This window comes from Magallana gigas, chromosome 6, assembly GCF_963853765.1.
Source record: "Magallana gigas chromosome 6, xbMagGiga1.1, whole genome shotgun sequence".
In the NCBI taxonomy this organism is placed as follows: Eukaryota; Metazoa; Mollusca; class Bivalvia; order Ostreida; family Ostreidae; genus Magallana; species Magallana gigas.
In genome coordinates, this window is record NC_088858.1 from 44,823,041 (window position 1) to 44,847,109 (window position 24,069).

At 31.8% G+C, this 24,069-nt stretch overlaps 1 protein-coding gene across 4 annotated transcripts; it reads right to left on the bottom strand.

The window, feature by feature from the left end:
- Positions 1–309: 309 nt before the first annotated feature.
- Positions 310–18,260, bottom strand: LOC105346789 (calcium-independent protein kinase C). Of its 4 annotated transcripts, XM_034468879.2 has the most exons (16): positions 17,780–18,260; positions 17,478–17,541; positions 14,287–14,443; positions 12,967–13,081; positions 11,876–11,999; positions 11,141–11,262; positions 10,830–10,899; positions 10,283–10,336; positions 9,467–9,505; positions 7,778–7,956; positions 6,876–7,049; positions 5,613–5,767; positions 4,986–5,124; positions 3,775–3,963; positions 3,473–3,622; positions 310–3,118 (listed from the first exon to the last, which is right to left on the bottom strand). In XM_034468879.2, exons 1-16 carry the CDS (start codon positions 18,110–18,112, stop codon positions 2,942–2,944), a joined length of 2,241 nt encoding a protein of 746 aa, XP_034324770.1. In that variant the 5' UTR covers positions 18,113–18,260; the 3' UTR covers positions 310–2,941. The 4 variants fall into 4 exon arrangements, with proteins under 4 accessions (XP_034324770.1, XP_065944676.1, XP_034324772.1 ...); XM_066088604.1 differs by lacking the exon at positions 10,283–10,336; XM_034468881.2 differs by lacking the exon at positions 9,467–9,505 and having other exon boundaries at positions 17,780–18,259.
- Positions 18,261–24,069: the final 5,809 nt, after the last annotated feature.

A 24,069-nucleotide genomic window follows, 5' to 3' on the forward strand; every position in this document is an offset into this window, starting at 1 on the left:
AATTTCACACAATATGGCTGTAAAGATATTACTATAAATTGCATCCAAAGGCCCATCAAGTAGAGATATCCATTGAAACAAAATAAAAACATATAAAAACAATCTCCAGTGAATTTTAGTGGTATAAGACAAATGATACGCCACCAAAAATCACGATAAATCTTGCACTATTATGCTGTCGAGCTTCATTATCTCAACCGCTGTATCTCAATTCCTCAAATATCTGGAATTTTATTTTTTGTTTACCATAATCACCTTTGAAATACAGTGGCATTATTTGCCTGAGGATATTTCAAAAAACAATGCAAGTTCTGATTTACTACATTTATTATACAACTTAAAACCTTTGTTAGAGGTTGCTATGGTAAAATGAACAATGGAATCGATGAGACATGTGTCGTAGATAGACTCTTTCTTAATGATATGGAATTTAAAAAATCCAAACAAAATAAACAAGCTCTCACGGAGTACTATAAAATGATTCATACATATAGTACACAATTGTCAGCATGAAACTTGAAAATCTCTAAAAATTGAATTGTAAGTTGCTAAAAAATTACATGAAATTCATATTACACACAATACTGATCTGGGTTACTCTAATAAATGACAGATTCTGACTCCAACTCTTTCTTGCTCTTCATGTATCAGCTGTATAAGATAAAATGCTTAAGTTCATATTAAAAGGAAATGAAATCAACAATAAACTGTCATCCCCAAAAATAAAACAAGCCTTCATAAATGCCTTTTTACTTGAAATGAAAGATACCGAGTTCAGCAATAAACCTATTAATAAAACAGTTGTAGAAATTTGTTTTTAAAGAGAGTCCTGTTATATCACATACATGTAGTTAAAACAAGGACACATGGTCATGTTTCTTATTTTGCATATTGTAATAGCACACTAGCATGTACATAAGATCTTTGTACTGGTAATTACAACATTCCCAACTTTGACAAAATACTTGTGTCAGTACATGTAGCCAAAACTGAAAAGATTGTCCCAATACAGATTCTTGCCATTAAGCATAACAGAGATTCAAAAAATAATTACAGAAATATCCGCAGAGGCGTAAATTTATAAAGGTCTAATATTCCATAAATCTAGACTAAGTGCAGAAAAAACAACCCATTTAATAAATAGCTTGTAAAATAAATACATGTGTGTATCAACCATCTTTTCGTCTTCAATTAAAACTGTATTTGGAGTTTATCAATAAAAGTTATGCAAGATTTAAAATGAAATAAAGTCTGAGCTTATTTTTTTGTAATACCTAGAAATACACACATATCGTATCAACCCTCATGAAATTGCTAAAAACATTTCTTATACAATGCAAGAGAATAAAGTCAATTGCTGAAAATGCTTGGAAATGAAACCAGCCTTTTTTCATCATTGAGGAAAATTTTTTTCTAGGGTAAGGAAAAGAGTATCAATATATTGTGAGCCAACACAAAAGGCAATCATCATGTTTGTACATGCATTCACATTCCTAGAATACAGTGTGTATAAACCAATCAAATAGCTTGTATCAAAGCTATAACAAATTATTTGCTCGAAGTTGTGTGCACTTTCCTTGCATACACAAATTTGGTTTTCTTTCAAATCATGTGTACAAACACTACTGTTATAGAAATTGTACGGGAATGGTTGAAGAATTTTTTTTCTATTTTGTATGATATATTGCAATCAATGTTTCGCAACTCGAACGATAAAAAAATGAAAGCATTCAGCTACTAAAATGCATAGAATGCCACATACATGAGTTATTTAAGAGACATCTCATTTAAATATCAACACAGGAGAAGTTTGTGCTTGAGTACATTTTCCCTCCAATTTTCTGGCATTTACTTGTTGAAAAGCATTTTAAGAATAGATACATATCCATGTAAATGAGATCAATACCAGAGTTTACAATAGAAAATTCATTACCACTGTTCAAGTTACACATAAGATTTTAGATCAACATGCTTTAATGAAACTTTGAACAACTGGTACAATCTGTCAATATTGTTTTTGTGTTTAATTGCCATATTTTACAATGTTTAAAAAAAAAAAAACTTTCAAAAAACCCTTCCAAGGTACCACAAAATTGGAAAGAAAAGAGGAATTTCCCCTCAAAGTACTATTGGTGTAAGCATCAATGTTTTTTTTATACACCGGAAACAGGTTGACTAGAATACTGTGAAATAGATAAATATATATTAAATTATATAAAACTAGGGATTAAAAACTTAAATGCAAACTGGTGTTTGTACATTATTAAATTAATAATTTATTAAACTACCTGCAAACATCCACAAGTATATTTCTTCAAATACAGAATTCAGTGCTTTCTTCATCTCAATATTTCTTGATTTGAAAATAAAAATAGCAGCTTGCTTAATTCATGAACATCTATCATTTGTGATAAGATTGTCATACTAGAATTTTTCTTTATAAAATAAAGAGTCCCAGAGGACAAGGTAACAATGCAGCAATATGTTTCTTATAGCATGAGAAATTTGATGATGAAGTAAACATGGTATAAAAACATTTACAGCATCATAGGTGACCATGAACATAGGTTTTGTATTCTTCTTTTAAATAGATAAAGAAACTGAGGTATTGAATGAAGAGGCTGAGGAGAAAAATAAACAATGAAGGGGGTATTTTCTAAAGAACTGGTGACACGCCACAACAAATCGCTGGAATATATGGAAATATTGGTTCGTCTGTATCTACCCAAAATATTGTCATCCGACATTTAATTACTGTAGATAAAAAAAAGGAAAAAAGAAACTGAGTTCCTCTTCTAAATTATCTTCTCTTCTTTTTCCTACAAATCCCTCTTCATTTCTGATGCCTCTGTGACTGTCGTTTTCTATTTTCTTTAACATATCAATTTGCGTAGGGGGAGCAAGGGAAAAAATCACATTCTTTCTTTAGAACTAGCTGGGGTCAATGAATATCCGAGGTTGTACAATAGGACAATTTTCCATAGTCTGGATTGATAAATGAGAAACCTTGGAATTCCTCTTGGTTGATTGCTTTCACAACACTCATGTCCACTGGAGTTAGTGTTGGTTCCTCAGAAGTAAAGTCTTTATCAAAGTTGTTGGCATCTGTTCTTGATTTCTGAATAAACATGACATGTATGATTTGAGTTTCAGACATTACATTGAAAACCACAAATTCAATGGCTTACGTGTGCATAACAAATTGACATTTTGTTTATGAGTATAATGACCTTTTCAATCTGTGTGCATTTTTTGTAATTTCAAACAGTAATCAAACTAAATTCATTGAGAGCTACAAATTATTTCCAAACATTATCATATAAGAAAATATTTTCTCCAATTTCAATTTATATACACATGTATTAACATACAATGAACTGATAACTTTATCTCTCCTCAAATTCATAGGGCTTAGTATGTGAAAACCTTCAAAATGACATCTTGATATATTTGCATAACATTAACCACTTACAATTTTAGGTTTAAAAGGAGGTTTTATTTGCCTCTTCTCTAGTAAATCCCAATCAATTTTCTCATGAAAAAATGGGTTAGTTAAGATTCCTTTTTCTCCTCCATGATCCTTCACACACCCCAGTCTCTTGGCAGGATTCTTTGTCATGAACTTGAATAGGAAAATATCACACACAAAATTAATTTTCATAGTTTTTAATATGAAGTTTACATATTGCGGTGTTTAACATAACACCGTAACTTGAACTCTTTTTTTTCATAAAGAGAAAAAGTACATGTAAAGCCTTGTACAGTAAACCCTACCCCTCGGAGGATCTGCACTGCTTCTTTACTGAGCCATACTGGATACAGAACATCATCATGTAGGATGGACTCAAACAGATCCTCTTCATTATCCGCCTCAAATGGGGGCTGTCCAGCCATCATTTCGTACATTAACACTCCTAATGCCCACCAGTCAACCGATGCATCGTAGTCCAGTTCTTGTAATATCTGAAATCAGCAGGCCATAGCTATTGCATTAACTTATTACATGTACTTAAATAAAACTAAACAGCTTCATGCTTTGTTTTATGATAAAAATATGTCACATTGTTGAGAATAAAAATTATGTGAAAAAGGAAAAAAAAAAATCAACAACACAGCAAGATTTGAACACTGGTTACAAGAACTTCAAGTCAACAATGTTATTGTTATTACACAATGTGTTAATTTAATGAAAATCTCAAATGTTTAACAAACATAAACAACATGTTGTGTATACCAAGCCCTGTGAACTTATACTCCTCACCAGGTTCAACTCTATTGAATAAAATCATAAAAGAAAGAGCTTGAAATGAATGCATGCATTATCAATGACCTGTAATTGCCCAATAAAAGCATGTCTTATATACTGTGGTTCCATTAATATTAGTGGGCATTAATTTTCATAGGTCTCGTATATTTTACACAGTTTCAAGGACACATGAATTCGTGGACAATGGTCTTATCAGTAAATTATGTTAACAGATTTTGTACTTAATACACATTTGATTTCATGGATTGACTGAACAATGAAATCCACTCTAATAAGAAGTGTTTGACAAAATACAGATGAAACCACAGTATATGCAAACTGCATAACCATTAGAAAATGTGGAAAGTTAACATTCCACAAAAACTGGTCCACTGAAATTTATGTGAGTCAACAGTATCTTTCATTTTAACACATACAGTATGCATTTCCAATAAGACCAATATGCAACTTGCTCTTATAGAACATGTTTCCTCATATTTCAATCATGACGCTTGACTACGACTTTAAATACAAGTAAAACTGTATGTACGAAGTATCAAAGTTACTACTATTTTAACTAATGACAAAATACATGAAATTATTTTTTGCATGCACCATTTGTGCACAACATTATATTTACTTTGAGAGTTTTAAGAGTCTGTGCATCATTTGTTGGCAGCATTACATTTATTTTGAGACTTTTGAGAGACTGTGCGTGTTTGTTTTTGGCCTATCTTACCTCAGGTGCTATGTAATCTGGAGTGCCACAGAAGGTTTGTGTGAGTTTGTTCTCCGTCATCCCTTCCTTACACATTCCAAAGTCAGCTATCTTACAATGACCCTCTGCATCTAATAATATGTTATCTAATTTCAAATCCCTGAAAAAGAGATCAAATGAGCATTTAATTGGATGCTTTTCCCCCAGAAATTTTATTTCAAAAGTGTATGAGATCTTACAGATACATTTGCATAAAATTAACAGATAAGTAATGACATAATAGGGAACATACACAGTTTCAGACCAAAAAATTCACATGAAAATTCATAAAACACTGCATACAATCTTATTTATTAGCTAATAAAGATTACTGTTAATTCCTAATTCACCACAAGGAATTAATATCTGCATAGAATTGTGAGGAGCAGCCACTGCATATTCAATTTTTTACAATTTTGCTACAATTTTTCTGAAAGTTGTGAATTATAAAAAATTAAGACAAATGTTATGTCGTGAAGTTTTGTGTTTGCAATTTCACATTCTTGATACAAGCCAGTGGGATTACGTAATAAAGTACATGTACTGCATAAAAAAAGGAATTTACAGAATTTTAATTTGTAGCTATAGAAGAAAAATTGAACACCTCACCTATATATTATTCCATTTCGATGAAGGAACATAAGAGCTAGAGTTACTTCTGCAGCATAGAACCTGGCTCTCGGTTCATCAAATTTACGAGCTCGTTGAATTTGGAACATTAAATCACCACCATTCACATACTCCATCACAAAAAATAGTCGGTCCTACAATCAATCCAAAACATGCCTCTAATAAATAGATATACACTTAAATCTCAAGTGCACAATATAGTATATTTTTAGGAAAACAAAGTGTCAATAATGATTATTACAACAGATAATTCAATCAATTGATACCCGGTAATCATTTTTGCTGAAATATAAATTTATACAATGTATGTATATATATTAAGCTTATAAACATCTCTTTATATTAAAGGATCACTGAAATGAATTCCATGTTTATAATATAAAACAATATCTCACAGATTTCAATATATTCTAACATATCATAAAAGTTAAATTTTAGATCATTATTATCATAAACAGTTTCTTCTTAAAACATTATAATGGCCAAGAAAAAAAATACACAAGTAATGTCCTACCTATAAACTACATGTATGTTCAATTTTTTACATTTTCTTATCATTTTGACCCTTTTTAAAAAAAAAATTTCACATCCCTTCATAAAAGATAGAATTCTAGCAGCAGCTTGGCTAAGGACAGATTGAAGTTTGCAGGCAATGTATGTACAAAATTACTTATGGCAAAAGTGAGTAATAAGTAGCTCGGCAATCTTAGCATTCTAAATTTTGCATCGAGTACTTACCAACTACCTGGTAACTTTACAACTGAAAAAATACCACTAGAGGTTCCTGAAGAAATACATGCATCACTCTTCTTTCTAATGCCCCCAGGCTTAATTAACATGCAAATTCTTTTTCAGTGAAAATCAATACATGTTACATTCATAAGAGGGATTGGAAATGAGAAGGGTATACTCAGGGTATATATTAAAGAATGCAATTTGATACACGACATGGACATTTTTCATACTGATGATGTAACCTTGACCTCAAGTCAAGGTCAATACATTGTCTTAGGTCATGAGTAACCTTTCCTCCTGGTATATTGAGCTATTGCTATCGATGCTTCTTTAAAAAGTTTGGTATGACTCAAATATGGAGATTCCTACATGCTCCCAATAATTCGCTTGTTAGCGTGGGGTTAAATAAAAGCATCCCCATGCCATGAATACACCATGACATTCTACAACTCTACTGATTACAATGCTACATCAATGCAGAATGAAGGCCCACATCACAAATCTTACCCTTGTTTGGAAGCATGAATGAAGCGCCGTCAGGAAGGGATGATTGGCCGATAGAGCCAGTATCCTCTTTTCTGTCATGGTGCACTCTACATCGTCGTCTTGTAAAATGGTTTCCTTTTTAAGAACTTTAACTGCAAAGACTTCATCTGCACCCTTCTTTTCTGCTAACATTACCTACAATCATGGATATCAACAATCATTCTTAGATAAATGTGAAATATTGTGCAACATTTAGAATCAGACAAACAGTATATTTTTTCCACATCTGTATTCAGGTTTTGGGTAGCTTTATAAACATATGAAGTTTTGTTTTTGCATGATATTTTATTATTCATTAATTTTTATGTGCCCATACTACATCCATTTACTAAATTAAAACACCTCAAGATTATTAATATATTATTATCATTTTTTTAGGGGGGGGGGGGTATGATCCACTGACCAATGTTATTAAAGACTACCTATATGTTTTATTCAATTAATTTTGACATATGAATAAACTTGGTACCTATGTATGTCATGTTGAAATACTGCATTTCCATTCACATGTACAATACACATGAAGAGCAACTTTCTAGAACACATGTGGTATACATTTTTAAAGTTTGATGAAAAAATTTTGAACTTTTTTTGAGCTTCTTTTAGCTGAACACTGATCTAACCACTTACAGCGATCAATGGACAAAAGGATGGAAAACAGAAATCAAATGTCAAACACTTTATGTCCTGTATATATGGGTAAAGTTTATAAAAAATAAGGTATTAATGTGTCACTGCCCTTACATCAATTTTAATTCTTCTTCAGTGACAGATATGAGTATTTTTAGAGAAGTTGGTCAAAAAGTGATACAGAAAATACTGAGACATAATTCAATCCCAATTTCTTCATGAGAATTACAAACCTTGCCAAAACTGCCTTTGCCCAGAACTTTAATAAATACAAAATCTGCTAGCCCATGTCTATCCATACGTTTGCGGCCTGACCGTTCCTGTGACGGACTACGCCCTCGACCTAAACACATGTCATCAGACGTCAATGTGTTCTGATCATTGTCATCTGGATATTCATCATTCCCATCATCTAGAAGCAAATGATCAGAGAAAATACATTTTAGAGTTACCATTAAGCTCTACAGTCCCAACCTGTTCAGAAACATAAGATTCAATGTCAATAAAATTAAAATACAGCAAAAAAAAATTATATATAGTTCTAAACTTGTATAGATCTTAATGTTTTAACTTCAAGCTTTAGATGCTCAACTTTTATCACTTGTAGAGTTTTTGTTTGCTAGCAAAGCAATATATCAAACTTTTACATTATTACGTTTTAAGAATTACAATTCATATTTTTTGCTAATGTTAGCTGAAAGCCTTGAAAATTTGTATATTATTTTCACTGGTTAAAATGCAGTACAAAATTTACATATTTCAGTAGAATATACACAGGTGTAAATTCCATTCAATGGGAGAGGTATTAAATTTTGAATAAGGTAATTTTACTTCAATATCTTTTGAACAATGCAGTAAGTATTGTAAATTAGGAAGAAAGTTAGCACTTGTAAAAGTGTGTGTTGATACTAAGAACACACAATGGTATGCATAAATAAAATTAGACACACTTGAAGACTTAATGTAAACAATACTAAACAAAACACAAAATAATATAAAAACCATCTAAACAACTGCATGGTAGATTTTCTGTTTAGTTTACTATATGAAACATGTACTGAAAAAGGTCACTCAATCAAAAAACATATGTACATATATAAATAAACGGATTAGATTTTGCACTGCATTCATTTTAAATAATAACTTGCATACATGTATGAAGTTATACATATGTATAATTGCTATATATATCCATTAAATAGGCAATGCAAGTAAGCAAGGTTATGCAGCATAAGTTTGTTTGCAGTTCAACGGTTAAACTGATTTACACCTAAGTTCTAGGTTCTCACTCTCCATTTTTAAGCTCTACTCACTACAAATGCATATTTGATGTTATCTGTTATGATATAAACCCAAGTTTTGCTTACTTTGTGATAACTAGTGTATATAAACTTTAATGGCATGTTCAGTTGTTTTTCATTTTTCAGTGATATTAATTTAAAGATTAAGCAAATTTTGGTTTTTAATATTATTGAAAAACAATAGGTATTATGTCCAACATTTCACATTCAAAACATTCAAATCTATTGATTGTTCATCCACAGCATTTCCAAAACATCTATACATACCAACTGTATGTGCTATAAAATGAAATTAACAATCATGACAAACACCTCATGCTTTTGAAGTTTCCCCATGCATGTTCTGGACAACTGATGGGAATGAAGAAATAAACAATTCATTTGATTGGACATAATCCCTCCAATGAGATGAAGCCACTCAAAGACAGCATGACACCAGCTCCCGACAAATTGTACACAATGTCTCCATGCATGCAGCAATGTAAATGAATTTGTCGCTGGCTACAAAATGATATATATTACGTATTTGGCGGCTGTCTAACGTGTATGAGATGCCAGCAGAGTATTGCCTTAGGTACAATTAAAAGCACTATTTTTTGTCAAATTGATTTTCTTACATACTTCTCTTTTTGTCTTTTGAGATTTCTACACCCTTTTCATCTATTAGATATATGTAAAATTTGCTCATTAAAAATATCTAGTAAAAATATTTCATAATTTTTTTATATAAGGGAAAGAATTTGATATTGCAAAATGAATGAATTTATGATTGAACAAAAATCCTACAGAAGGAATGGGACAATTCTCCTAAAATACACTACACTACCATACATATTTATAATTTAATGCAATTTGATTAGGAATTTTTTTCTTACATTTTTTCTTCCAATTTTACATAACCTCATTGTTCAACAGCATAGCGCATTTTATCGTGATGTGTAAATTGAGTTCAGATTGAAGGGTTATAAGATTTTTTTTTTAAATACTGTTAAACATTTTATGGCCAAATATCAAAACTAAAAAAAAAAAAAATTCTAAAGGATACCTTGATCTCAATTTTCAATTTTACTACTAATACAAATTGTCCCATTTCACCTGATGAAATAATATGCAACATATTTTAAAATTTCTCTTTATTCACATTTTATATAACAAGTAATGAATTATGAACCAAATAACTGTGCACAAACCAGATTTAGCTTAAATTAAGAAATTAACAACATTTCCATAACAGTAAAATTCTTGTAATAAAAATTTGTTAGAAAGTCCAAACTTTACAGGTGAGTGTCCAGAGATTGAAGAGTTTTAGCTTTGAAAATGTTATCTGCAGTTTGTTAATGCAATTGAAATTGCTTGATTGTAGTCGGAGCTATGGTCACAGAGAGAGAGAATGAAAAATGTGTAGCCAAAGACAAACACAGGTGATTCGTTACATACTAGCAACTGTGTGACTCCGCATGTAGGGAATTTTGTTCCCGTTTTTCTTTTTTTCTAAAATAAAATTATGGAAAAAAAACATATTGAAAAAAAGTTACCAGATAGAGAAGAAGAAAAAAAGTAGCAAATTAAATATAACATCAAGAGAGTCTGAGATTGAAATAAAAATTAAACCATGCAAAAATTTGTAAAATAAAATAAAGATTGTTTACTAGATTACAACAACATATATCACAGCACAATGAAATATTCATTTTCATTCTTTATAATAATGCGCTATATTTTATAAATCTATTAAGTGTCAATCTAGTAGAAGTGCAATTTCATATAAATGACCTTCATTCAATTTTCATGCTACTATTTATTTGCTTGATATGTTCTTCCCCTTTTCAGAAAAATTCATAAATCTAATCTATTGATCCAAATCATATACAGCTTTTGATGCTCATGCAGATTTTGATTGGCAGATAAACACTGTATAGATTGTCGTTATGCTGTCTAATCTAATTTGCTTAATCTAATTAACACTGTGCAGAACAAATCTTACCCAAGTCGGGAAGGGGTGATGTCAACCGTCCTTGTTTATCCTTGTTCGGAGAATCCGTACTTATTGATGGCTGCAACAAAAAACAAAAACCTATCATATAAACTCCATGTCATTATAAGTGTACAGATATCAAAAGGAACATATGGTGGTTTCATCAATATTTACTGAATGCCAATTTTAATAAATTTTGATCTTGAGTCGATCCATGAAATTAAATGTTCATTGAAGTATGAAAATATATTGCTGCTGAGAGATGCTAATCCTACTGTGCTTTGAATAACCATTCTATAATTTCAATGGTTCTCTCTTACCTTTTTTCTTGTATCTGGAGTAAGTCCAATATCTCGTATCACCTTTGCAAATTCTTTAGGATTTATTCCACAACTATTTGCAACATTTTTCTTGCACCTTTTGTGAACATTTATTTTGCAATCTGAAAACAAAAACCATGGCAATTAAATCTACAATTAATCATCATTTGACATTTGTTTACAAAGTTTTGAATGCAGAAATATCTATTAAAAATATCCAGACTTAATACATCCAACATTTTTATTTAAAAATAAAATGTACGTATGGAAACATAAAACATTTTGAGAGTCGATGCTCATATACTGTCAAGTTTTTTTAACAGATTCATCGGGACATTATTTTGTCTATTAATTTCTTGAATGATTAATGAATACATAGGGTTCCGCTTAATCTGATAGTCAATTTGTCCGAGAAAATTAACAGATTAACCGATTTAGCGTTTTTGTGGTCTTTTACGATCAGAAAGTGATTCTACAGTGACTTGCGCTTTGACTTTTACAGACTTGTGTTTCGACGACCTCAAAGTGATTCTACAGTGACTTGAGCTTTGACTATTACGATCTCAAAGTGATTCTACACTGACTTGCACTTTTACTACATGTATTACAATCACAAAGTGATTCTAAAGTTACTTGCACTTTGACTATTACAATAACAAAATGACTCAACAGTGACTTGTACTTTGACTATTACAATCACAAAGTGATTCTACACTGACTTGTACTTTGACTCACCCCCACACTGCTCTCCTTGTTTTACAATACCATACAGTAAGGATCCGCAGTGATCACAGAATGTTGGTCTCTTATAATTGTGAACACTGAACCGATGTGGAACATTGATCTTCACACGAGGTCCCTGCAGTAAAGAAAACCAATGAATTATACACCTACAAGTTCAGCATCATTACTGTTATTTAATAAGGACTATGAACAAAATTGTGGAACAGCAACCAGGTCGTCCTCCCCCTCCCCCCCCCCCCCCCTCCAAAGAGATATATAAAAGCATTTACCTACCATATATAAAAAGCAGCATTTTGAGTCTAAATCAAAAGATAAATACCTAATTCAGGGGTTTTTTTAGGTCCCAAAAACAAGGGCCTGGGCCTTTCCATTTGGGAAAAATAGCGACATTTGGATGAAATTGGGAAAAATGTCTTACCTTACATTTCTTTAAATAATTTCAAATACGACATAACCGTATTGTTAGAAAAATATGTGTAAATAGGTTTAACCAGCATCATCCAGTTTATTTTTTTTCTGTTATACTTTGAATTGTGCGACATAGTCGACAGTCACAATATGGTGGCCCTTATTTGGAACATGCGGCTTAGATTTTTAAAACCCCAATCCCGATTTACTTTTCACGAATTTCGGGACACATTTTTTTTCTTAAACGACATTTGTTTTAAACATTTTGGAATTTTCTGTGATGAAATTGGGAAAAACACGTTCTTTTCACCGTTGGGAATCGGGCCGAATACAGGCCCCCTATGATCCCTAAAAAAAACCCTGTAATTCGACAAAAAATCACAAGTATCTCCTTCAATCTGGTTAAAATCAGATCCTCGATGCTCCCGTTTTAATGATATGTTTTAACGACATATCATTAAAACGGGAGCATCAAGGATCTGATTATAATCAGATTGGTATCTCCTTCTACGTTCCTGCAATTACAATTATCCTACCGATTTTTGGTCAATGAAATACTGAGATCCTTCTTTACACTGACCACACTTAAACTGCCTCTGAATCCCCCGTCTGCATTTATCAGTACCATGCATGTTCATTCTGGTCATCATATATAATATTGCTGTACTACTCACCTCCTCACTACCATCCTCTTTAGAGCCTGGACATTTAGTAACAATACTTTTATGGCAGCGTTTGTGAACCACACATGTGCACACTTGACATTGATAGCCTTGATTCCAAAGACCCCTAGAAAGAAGGGAAAAAATGAAAATACAATATGATGCATACATTAAACAATTCTCAGTATAGACATCATTGCTATCTATTACATGAATCGTGGAATATGGGATTTATTTGTTTTAGTGGGCTAGAAAGGCATTAAAAAATGTTCAGTTTATTTACATCAAATTAATTTATAATTAGAGCATACTCTGAACAAAAAAATTAAACTGTAACATTATTCAAAAATTTCTTATATTTTGAGAATGTTAAGGACATGTCAAAGAAACTATATCAAGATTTGATATTTCTAGGATCGACAGAATACTATCATATTTATAAATGTACATGCAGCAAGGTACCTTGACTTTGCATAAATTATGAAGTTCAGTTAGTAAAATAAAAATATGTTTTCAACTTTTTATTATGTTTCAATTTACCTGCAATTTTTAATTAAGTTTCAGCAGTGACAAGTGAATGTCTGTGGGGCTAATCTGAATAATGATATTCATAATGCTGTATATAAATTATAAACCTATTCTTTGACCTTCTATTTTTAGGATGCATAATGACTTTGATTGACATTTAGTATTGCCAAGATCACTGATGTAGATCATTAGACACATATATATCACTGAAACCCCAACAGACACAACACAATTTATGCTCATTTGATTTCATGTCTTTCAGAAAAAACACCGTCATGAATGTCACAATCTAATCTAATTAACCAATGTTTTTACCTTTATAAATGCTTGAATTTACCATTAGAAAGAATCTAACACAGATCAGAGTTTGCTTTCAACGGTGGCAAAATACTGATGAAAAATATTTAACCTTCGAGAAATATGATTGCTAAATATGAAATCAAAAAAATAATGTCAAGGACTACATAGTAATGTATGGGTATTGGTGTTTTCAGCGCATAAAGGGCTTACACGTAAGGATCACAAAACAAAATAATCCTTGATAAACAGGATACACCTGCACAAGAACAATGCCTTATCCAAACCTGAAGTGGTTCAAGATCAGATGTCAAGTCTTTCAGGCCAAGAAATCAAGATTCTGTTAAAATGGCTTTTACAAGTCTGATACATCTTACACTCAGTAAAATGTCACTTGGCTACATGTTCATAGAAAAGTGACAGTTAATCTTGTGGGTCATTTCAACAGAGTCGACTGTTCTCTGACAAATGAAAAGACAGAAAGGGAAATAACCCTTGCACTCTCACCATATAAAATCTCGGCAAAGTGAGCAGAAAGTGGGTTGACGCAAAAGAGTAGCCATGAATTTATGTCCATTTACTTGGTGAACCCTTCTACGCATAGCCCCACGCCGCCGATTGAGTAGTCCTTCTTTTTCTTTAAACACTCTCTCCTTTGGGGGTTCTGAAAAATGTTCAAAATGCATTTTGATACAATTTTCAAAAGATAATACATGTAGTTATAGTTGCTGTCATTTACCAGACTTCTGATCAAATTGTTACACATTGTACCAAAAACATTCTTTAGAAATATTTATATCTTGTACTTTTATTTAGTATATAACTATATATATACCGGTATCAATAATTAAGGCTCTCATGTCACTTTTTATAGATTTCAACTGGGGCCATGAACACTTGGAACCTTTCACTCTTTTGGAGAAAATCATAATTAATAGAAACTCAAAACAATATTTTTGCTTGATAAAGACATGCTGTTTCTTTTACTTTTGTTGTTAATATATGTTTTCTGCAAATAAAAAACATAATTTTAGTTGGGAAAACAAGATTTCTTCTTTATATAAGTTTTTTAGATAGTGCCTTTCAGTGGTTCTAATCACCAGCTCTGATAATTCAATTAAAGAGAAATTAAGTTACTTTCCAAATAAATTAAATTCAATCTGAAGTGTACTAATCGACATAGGAAAAATATTAGGGTCATATTTTATAGTGTTGTACATATAAGTGATAAAGTTATGTTCTTAATCCTCATTTTTCTTTTTTTTTTTTTAAGGGAAGGGATGGGGAGAAAACCCATTAATTAAGACAGTCATATCTATGTTGTTTTTTTTTTAAACAGGGTAAGAAGGATACCCCAATGAGGTCCCTATACAGCTAAAAGGGCATAGAAGCTTATTAAGAAAATTCAGTTACAAGGAACTGTTACATATCATTTTGATTTTGAAACATTTTCCTAATTAATAATCTGACTCAAATCTACATTCATATCAACTGTATTGACCAAATATTGATTAAGACTTCATAGATGTTGAGCTGCCTTGTAATCATGAAAATATTAGAGAAATTGAATGTGTCAGATTCAGGGAATTAATTCTTCCTTTAAAAAAGTTTAAAGTTCCAGTACTTTAAAATTACTGCAGTTCAACTCCGGGAACAAAAAAACTTTTTTGAACAAAGGAGTACAGTTTTTACACATAGCATCCCTTTATTTTAGTATAATCTAAAGGTAATTTTTTAATGGTTTAATTATATTCATAGCATAAGTACTTTTGTGTATTAAAATAATTGGAGTAATATTGAGCAGGAAATGATGCAAACTTTATATGTGGTATTTAGAATAAGGGTCCTCATAATGAAACATATTAAGTAAGTACACTAGACACAAGTACTGCAAGTATACACTTCTATAAGCCTTGTGGATGTGTATTGTAGTATGCGTACCAAATTTCTAAGTACTACTGCAAGCTACAAATGGTTGTCTGAAGTGGAAGTTTACACTGTAGTTTACCACACATACCCAGCATGTATTTGAACCAGTATTATCAAGATATTACTTCAGTTACAGACATGTGTGACTAATAGTTTGAGTGTTTAATGAAATGAGTAACAGTACAAGGTAGTACTGAACCTTCAATTGTACAGTATTATGTGGTGTTCATATACAACAAAGATCTTAAAACAATGATGTAGATAAATTAAAAGTATGTAAATAAGTGACATAAACAAATGACCTATAAAGAGAGAGAGAGAGAGAGAGAGAGAGAGAGAGAGAGAGAGAGAGAGAGAGAGAGAGAGAGAGAGAGAGAGAGAGAAGCAGTGAAAGAAAGACATTGAGGGAGAGAGAAAGAGAGAGAAAGGAGAGGCAAAAAGTTAAATCAATGAGTACCAAGAAAGTTCAAGCAATGCAGGAAAATTTGGAGGTAAAATATTTATTCAAAATTTGTAGATTTATAAATAAAAAATTTCCAGCAGCAAGATGCATAATGCCGCTTTAACAACTAAGTATTTAGTGTTGTTTTCCTTAAATAACTGATACACAAGTATCAATCCTGATGACCCAATGTTAAATGACGTTTCTCAATATGTGAGCTAGAATCGTCCAATTTACAGACAAACTTTAAAATCAAAATATACTTTTTAATTTGAGAATGTTTATTTTTGAAAGCATGGATTTACGGACAACTATGGTAGTTTATTTTCTAATTCGCAATTCATCAAAAAAACAATAAAGTTAACAAATTTTAACTAAAAAAAAACCCCGATTGTAAAGTTCGGGGGTTGGATATTATCTTAAGTTTTTAATAGTTCATATTATTGATAAAAACATTTTGACTGAATAATTTTAACTGAATTAAAAAAAAGATCTATCAAGATGTGTATTTTTTGAAAGTTAAAAACGTAAGATAAAATGTTTGGAAAAGTGTACATATGAAAATAACCTTTCATATTCAAAATAAGGTGACATGCTGAAGATGACAATTTTTTAGGAAACATGATTATCAACATCATATGCTTATTACCACAAATAAAAGAATTTGGATTTCAATCTGTGAGCAACCAGCAACAAAACAAGGCTATTCAAATCACAACTCAACGTTTCCTTTATAGACAATATACTTCATATTGATAAAATTAACCATGGAAGAAAAATGGTTTCAAAACAAATAATTTTAGTTAAACTTGCAATCACTGTTCAATATATTGCCAGCTATGTAAACCATAAATAACACAAATAGATTACCCGCAGGGGCACCTGCTGCATGCAATGTTTACATACTTGCAATAATCTATTTTTACTTTTGAATCACCCATCCAATTGGTGTCTTTCTATTATCATTTTGATTGATTACAACTCAATATATAATTTGTGTACAGTGCACATACTCGTAATATTTATTTTATTATGATAAATAGCTCCTTATTTATTTACATTGTTAATATTGGTGGTAACCTCATTAACATAAATGATCACATCGACGACAAAAGCCTACGTCATTGGCTAATCTTCACATCACTTCTCCAAACAAGAGGGGTGCCAATATTGCACCGAGAGAGCATAACATGCAATCAACATTAACAGTTGATTTAATAAGAGTGCTTGTACAGTACATACGCTATATATACTCAAAGTTTGACCTGAAATTGAGGTTACGAGCGGAATGTACAATATATGCTAATGATATGATGTTGTGTATTACCTTCAGATGTTGAACCCTGAAGTTCCAATACAATGTGTATTTGTCCATTTGGTTCCAAGTCGACCTAAAATTTATCAAAAAACAGAAATATAAGTGAATCTTCAGTTCAGAACAGCAAACAGGGTTAATGTATATGGCACATTCCAATAAAATATACAAAAGCGACTCGTCTGCTGCTATTCTGGCGTCCATCTTGAATATCCGAATATTTTCAATTCCAACATTTTGGGACCTGTTTGCGTATAATTCCAAGCACTCCTCGTCACGAAAACCACAAAAAATACAATATGCTTTAAACATACCCAAAGATCGTTCGTTTTCTCCTTGATTTCCTCAAACGGGATAGAACAATTCGCAACAAAGTCGTCTGGGGGAATGGCAGCATCGTGGAAAACTGTCAATCCGATTGTGCGCCCGTTGTGCACCTCAGTCACAAAATTCTCGTTCCACACAGGAGTCAGAGTTTTCGTTTTAGTGGTGGTTCTAGCTACTTCATTGTCGTCAACATCTACCGATATATATGGATCTATCAACAAAGCCCCCTTGGCTATTTGATGGCGAGTTGAGCAGTCAGTTGGCTTCAGATCATGCGCTTCGCAGATCTTTAGCGTCATAGATCCATTGAAAAACTTCATTTTGGGTTGAATACAAACACAATAACTTTATATCATTGTACATCCATCATTAATCCGTTCGCAAATAGCCGAAATAACTAAACTTTACATCGCGGAAGTCGGTCCTTTGCTGCAATATATGCATTTTTACGTGTTACGCATGCGTGAAAATATACCATCATGACCTTGAACTTACGTTGCATGGATTTGTTTTTATTAGGAGGCTGACTCCAAAGCATCGTAATTAATGCGATTATGGAAATGATAACCACTGTTTTTATTTATCCTCTTAAAGAATAATGCATTGATATTAAATGATATGTAAACAAACTAGCAAGTGTTCCAAATGTTAAAAAAAAACTTAAATTTGGAAATTTAACAAATTTATTTATGTACATTCTAACGAGAAACGATTTAATCTTTTTTATCTTTTAAATATTTATGGGAAATATAACTGATTTTAATATATTTACCTTGCTTATTTAAAAAAAAAATATAAATATAACTCGACCTAATTTCGACGTAGACATATATACAATATAAAATATTCAGTCAAAACCATATATACATGTATGATCGTTCTCATGACTGAGGATGCCCGCCATTTGATATGACATCAAAGAAATTTCTAAATTTGAACAATTATTCACCATTCAGAATAAATCATATTTATTTATACATCTATAGTGTGAGGCTGAGGTCGAAACAGCTAAAACTTATGGATGTGTTTACCCTTCGGAATAAATAATTAAACAAAATTAATATACATGTATATAAAAATACAATTCGATCTTTTCTGGGACTTGAACGTGCATGTAGAGTATTTCAAATATAGTTCTTAACCTGTTTGATAATTTTTGTCTTCAGTACTAGTTTAAAAAAATACAAAAGGTAATAAGAGTATCCTCATATACTTTGATTTTAAAGATGGGTAGACAGAAATGTTCCAAGATCGGTGTGAAAACGTTGTAAATTATGCATTAAAATTCTAAGATTGTTTGTTATGTTTCCCTCTCTACGCCTATTACAGACTAATGAAAATGAATTGAGCTGAATTGGTTTAAATTTTTATTGTTTCAATGTTGAGTCACACCCACACATGCGCAGATTATTAAAATATTTAGGGGGAGGGGGTTGGGGGCTCCGAGGCCTATATACGGTAATTTCCTATGTTAATTTAATAAATTTTCCAAAGGGGAACCCTTACCCTAGATCCGCGCATGCCACAAATCACTGAAAAATAAAAAGGTGCAATCTGTCAAAGTAGAAATGTTGACAGAATCAATTTTAATCATCTCACGCGTTTTATTTCGGGGGTAGGGGATAATGATTATATAGATGTTAAGATATATCGCATTGAAATTCGTGTGTACACATATATTATTTAACTACAAAAGATTATGTTCTAAATCAAATAACAAGGAACGCTCTTTTTTTGGTTTAAAGAAAGAGAGAAAAAATTGTTTAATGCTGTTGACGATAGCGTGAGTGAGAATTCGAATCGCATAACAAGGTTACCTAACACAAGAGATATTTTTTCGGTGGGGATGGGTAACTCCTATACATATCTAGGCAGATAGAACTCGGGGATTTTATCAAGAACTTAGAGAAATAAACGACAGTCGCCGTATAAACATGGTGTGATGCATGACATGTGAATGTGGTTGTTAGCCGACATATTTTTTTGTTTACTTTATTGGGTATTTTCTTTTAGTTGTTACATAGTTAAGGCAAAAGGGTTTAAAATCATTACATGTATACACGACTTCAAATCGCTTTGCAAAGTTGATGTTAATTATGTACTCCAAAAGTAATATGTTCGATAATGTGGATCCGGGATTTTTTTTTTTCTTAACAGGGAGGGACAGGAGTAAGAACCCAAAATTGGATTCTTTGGTCATTTCAACAAAGGGAAAACAACTTTACCAAACGTTTCCACAGAGGCTAAAATACTAATTGGTGGGTTGGGGCTTGGACGAGGAAGGGTGAATGAGCAACATATAAGGTTTTTACGTGAAAAAAAAAACAATTAAACAAACAAACAATATTTCGACTAATTAACGAATGCTGTCCAGATGATTTTTTTTTGGGGGGGGGGGGGGTAGGATTGAAGGTATAGGTATTTTCTAATAACTGTACCCTTCTCTCCTTTAAATTAATTTACCCATTCTGCCCATCGTCGTAAACCACGGTTTTGAGTACACATGCAAGCTCCCTCAGTGATAATGTGAATAACACGTGGGTTACCAACGATGCCCTCTTCCGAATCTCCTCTTGAACCATACATGGGTGATAACATTAATACATGTATTATCACATTTTGGGAAAACGGTTTTCGTCGAGTTTACAAGGAGTAAACAAAAATCAGGGCCCCACTTGCCCACTTGCCTCTCTCTTTATTTTTTGGGGAAAATCCTTGTTCCGCGCTTTGATTTTGAAAAGAACATTCTCTCTCTCTTTCTCTTTCTTTCTCTCTCTCTCTCTCTCTCTCTCTCTCTCTCTCTCTCTCTCTCTCTCTCTCTCTCTGAGAAAATGCGTGGGTTTGCGACTACTTTCCTATGATAATTCGGTAAACCGGCTTTTAATTTCCCTCTCTAGATCGTGTAAAACAAAGTGCTGAATGTTGGGGGTTTCTGTGCTGGATTTCGGTGGCGTGCCGCAATTCTTTAACGTGTCACGTTGCAATATTGTTTCTTCAAAACATCCTGCTAAAAAAGTGGGTGTTTGTCGTCTTATAAAACGGAAGCGTTCGATTTTTAAATGATTGAAAGCAGGAAGTTTGAGAATTGCTCTTTATAAAAAAAATGAATATACTAAAATTTTAAAAACAAAAGTAGAAACAAAACAAAAAAAACTTCATTTTATTTTCTCAACAAGACGCTTAATTATTTTCTATCCCGGGAATTGACAAATACATGTATAAGAGAACATCTTTTACTCAATTTTAATGCAGACAAAATTAAATACTAGTATATTGTACTGCGTGTAGATCATCATATATAGAGCTTGATATTATTTTGTGACAGGCACGTAGCATTTTTTTTTAAAGCACGTAGCATTGTTATTGAAAGAAGGGGGTTGTGGATGTGAAATTAAGTAGCCAAGGGTTTACAATTCGCTACTGTTACCCTATAAACCCTTGGATAATGAAGATAATTGTAAGGCCGTGGAAATTGTGATTTTGATAAAAACTCATTTTAAATAAACGAAAGCTTGCCTAAATTTTTGAAAACCTGGAAGGAAATATACAGAAGATGGATTAATCAGGCGTGTGAAATGCCTGTAATGTATATAGTAGGAAGGATAAGAAAGTGAAAAATTGAAATTCCAACATATAACTACATGTACGGTGTGAACCCACCCCCCCCCCCCCCCAATAAAAAACCAATAACGAGTAATTTCCAGTTTCAGAACTTCAAAACTAATTAATTGGTTTTGCTATAATATTTATCAGTTCAGATCACTTTAATTTATTTCACTCATAACCATAGAATGGTATATGGGGTACAGGAACAAAAATAACGTATTTACAAAGGAACATTGTCACTGTGAAGTCAAACAGAAAGTAAATGGGGAGAACAAACCATTTGATTAATTTTTTAAATAAACATAATTTTTTTAAAGTCGCATAGCTATTTGAAGTCATGACTCATGATTTCAAAATTCTTTTTAGGATTAGGAGAAAAACAGTAATCTTAAGCTAAAAAAAGGCTGTTCGAAGTTAATTATATGTTTAACGTTGCCCGCGCGAAGGCTTTGGGGAATTGTTATTTTAAAAGAAAACAAACAAATCCTAATTTTCAGTTTTATATCCCCCCCCCCCCTTTTGATTTTATTTTTTGCAACTAAAATACTGCAATCTGTAGAAAAACGAAATGTTTAGAGCGCATTATTAATTATACATCGATAATTATTGGATTTGTCTTTAAAACTGATAGGAAATATCCTTAAACAGTTGCTTTACATTAGGCTTGAATGCGCTTACTGTATGCGTATAAATATAAATGAATAAAAATCATTGTATGAAAAATTTGTGTTATCACCCTTGATTTTATCACCCTTTCCGTTTTGAAGCTAGCTAGGTGACTTTAATCATATATTTAACTTTTGGCAGCCTACGAGGGTTGTTCGGAAATTATTGAGACAACACAAATATTTTATTTTTTTTGTGACAAATATTGGTAAAAATTGGAATAAACATTTGAAAAACCTAAACAAAAAATTAAACAAAGTATGATATTTAATATTTTGTTTACGACGGTACACAAACAAGTCGGTGGTCGCGGTACCCGGCGCAGGCACAAACTTGGAGATTATTAAACTTCATCAACTATACTTACTAAGTGTCGATGGACCAACAATTAATAGTAAGTAAGTAAGTAAATCATTTATTATAGTGACATGTGTATCTTTTACAACTGAGTAGTATATACAATTACAATTACATATATCAAACACCCGGACCATTGGACCTATAAATCACTGTAAAAACTATGTACATGTAATAATTTTTTATACATGCGCGAGAATTTATTTTGTCTTAATTTAAAGCAATATGAGCTGTATTTTTTAGAATTTTATTTTGCTGCAAAAACCTGTTAGTATGATAAGTCTGCATATTTAACTTTTATGATAAATAAAGTTAGAAAAAATCATTAATTTTTGTCAGAGGAAAGATTTCTCTTCTAGGGAACGTATAGCAAATCAATTTTTGTACGGGACGACAATAATTCAATTTTGCTCCAATTAAGGCTTCTTAATGGCCTTTTCACAAAAATTTGGCGAATAAAATTTAAAAACCATGGTATGTTTTGTCATTTTTGTAGAAAATATCTTTTTTCATGAAAATTGCAACTAATATTGCTTTAAGGTAACTCCGTACCTATAAAATTATGGGTTCAAAGTTAAAAAACTTTAACTTTTTTTTAACTTATTGGACTTGAATTTCATCAAAAAATAAATAAAATATATATGTATCCATACTATTTAAGATGTAAGGTAATAAAAACCAAAGGCTGAAATTATCATCTGAAAATCACACTTATTCTTGTTTAAAAATTAAATAAAAGTGGATGGATACTTGTTTATATATTTAAATTTTATTGCTTACTATGCCAGAAAACTAAAATTAATTAAAAAAAAGAAGAAAAAATTGTTTACATTAGAAAAATTATAGCATTTAGATATATCACTTAGAGAAAAATAGAAAAGAGTTATTTCCCTTTGTCATTATTGAATTATGTCGAATATAAGAATGAAAAACGCTTATAAAATATCTCCAAGTAAACACTGATTTGAGTTTATGATGTGCACCTATAATAACTTAGAAATTACAAATCTACTTGCAAGAATTTTAATGAATTCATGGTTTATGTAAAATGTATGACGTCACAGGAGGGTGGATTTACTTTAAATGCAGAATGTATAAAATTAGCAGTTTGTCTTGGAAAATTACAAATGAGAGTTCGAAATAGGTTGCCTTGAGATAAATATGAATTATTTGAAAAATTAATACTTTGATAAAGTTCACTTCTGAGATTGTTATATTGAGCACATTTTAGAAGAAAGTGGAATTCGTCCTCTATTTCGTCCAGAATGCAGAATTTACACGTGCGCTCAATGACAGGTTCCCCCCCGAAATCGTCCGGTCTCTTTCCTCAGCGGTAGTATCCCACACCGAAACTGTGCTATTGTTGACCTAACATGTTTAGGAATATTCATTGAAATGTAATTTTCTAGGCAAAAATTTCTTTTAAAAGTTTGTATGTTAATTTAGGAGTATTTTGGATCTGACTGCTGTTTGTCGATAAAACAGGTTATATTACATGGGTGCATATTTTCATAGGCTGTTAGTAAATCTACATCATCTAGAATAGACTTCATGTGCCAGCTCCAACTTCGTTCACCACATAGTGATCGGTCCCACAGAAAAGCCTTCTTGGTGATTCGGTCGCCGTCGATTGCCATAAGACGGTTCC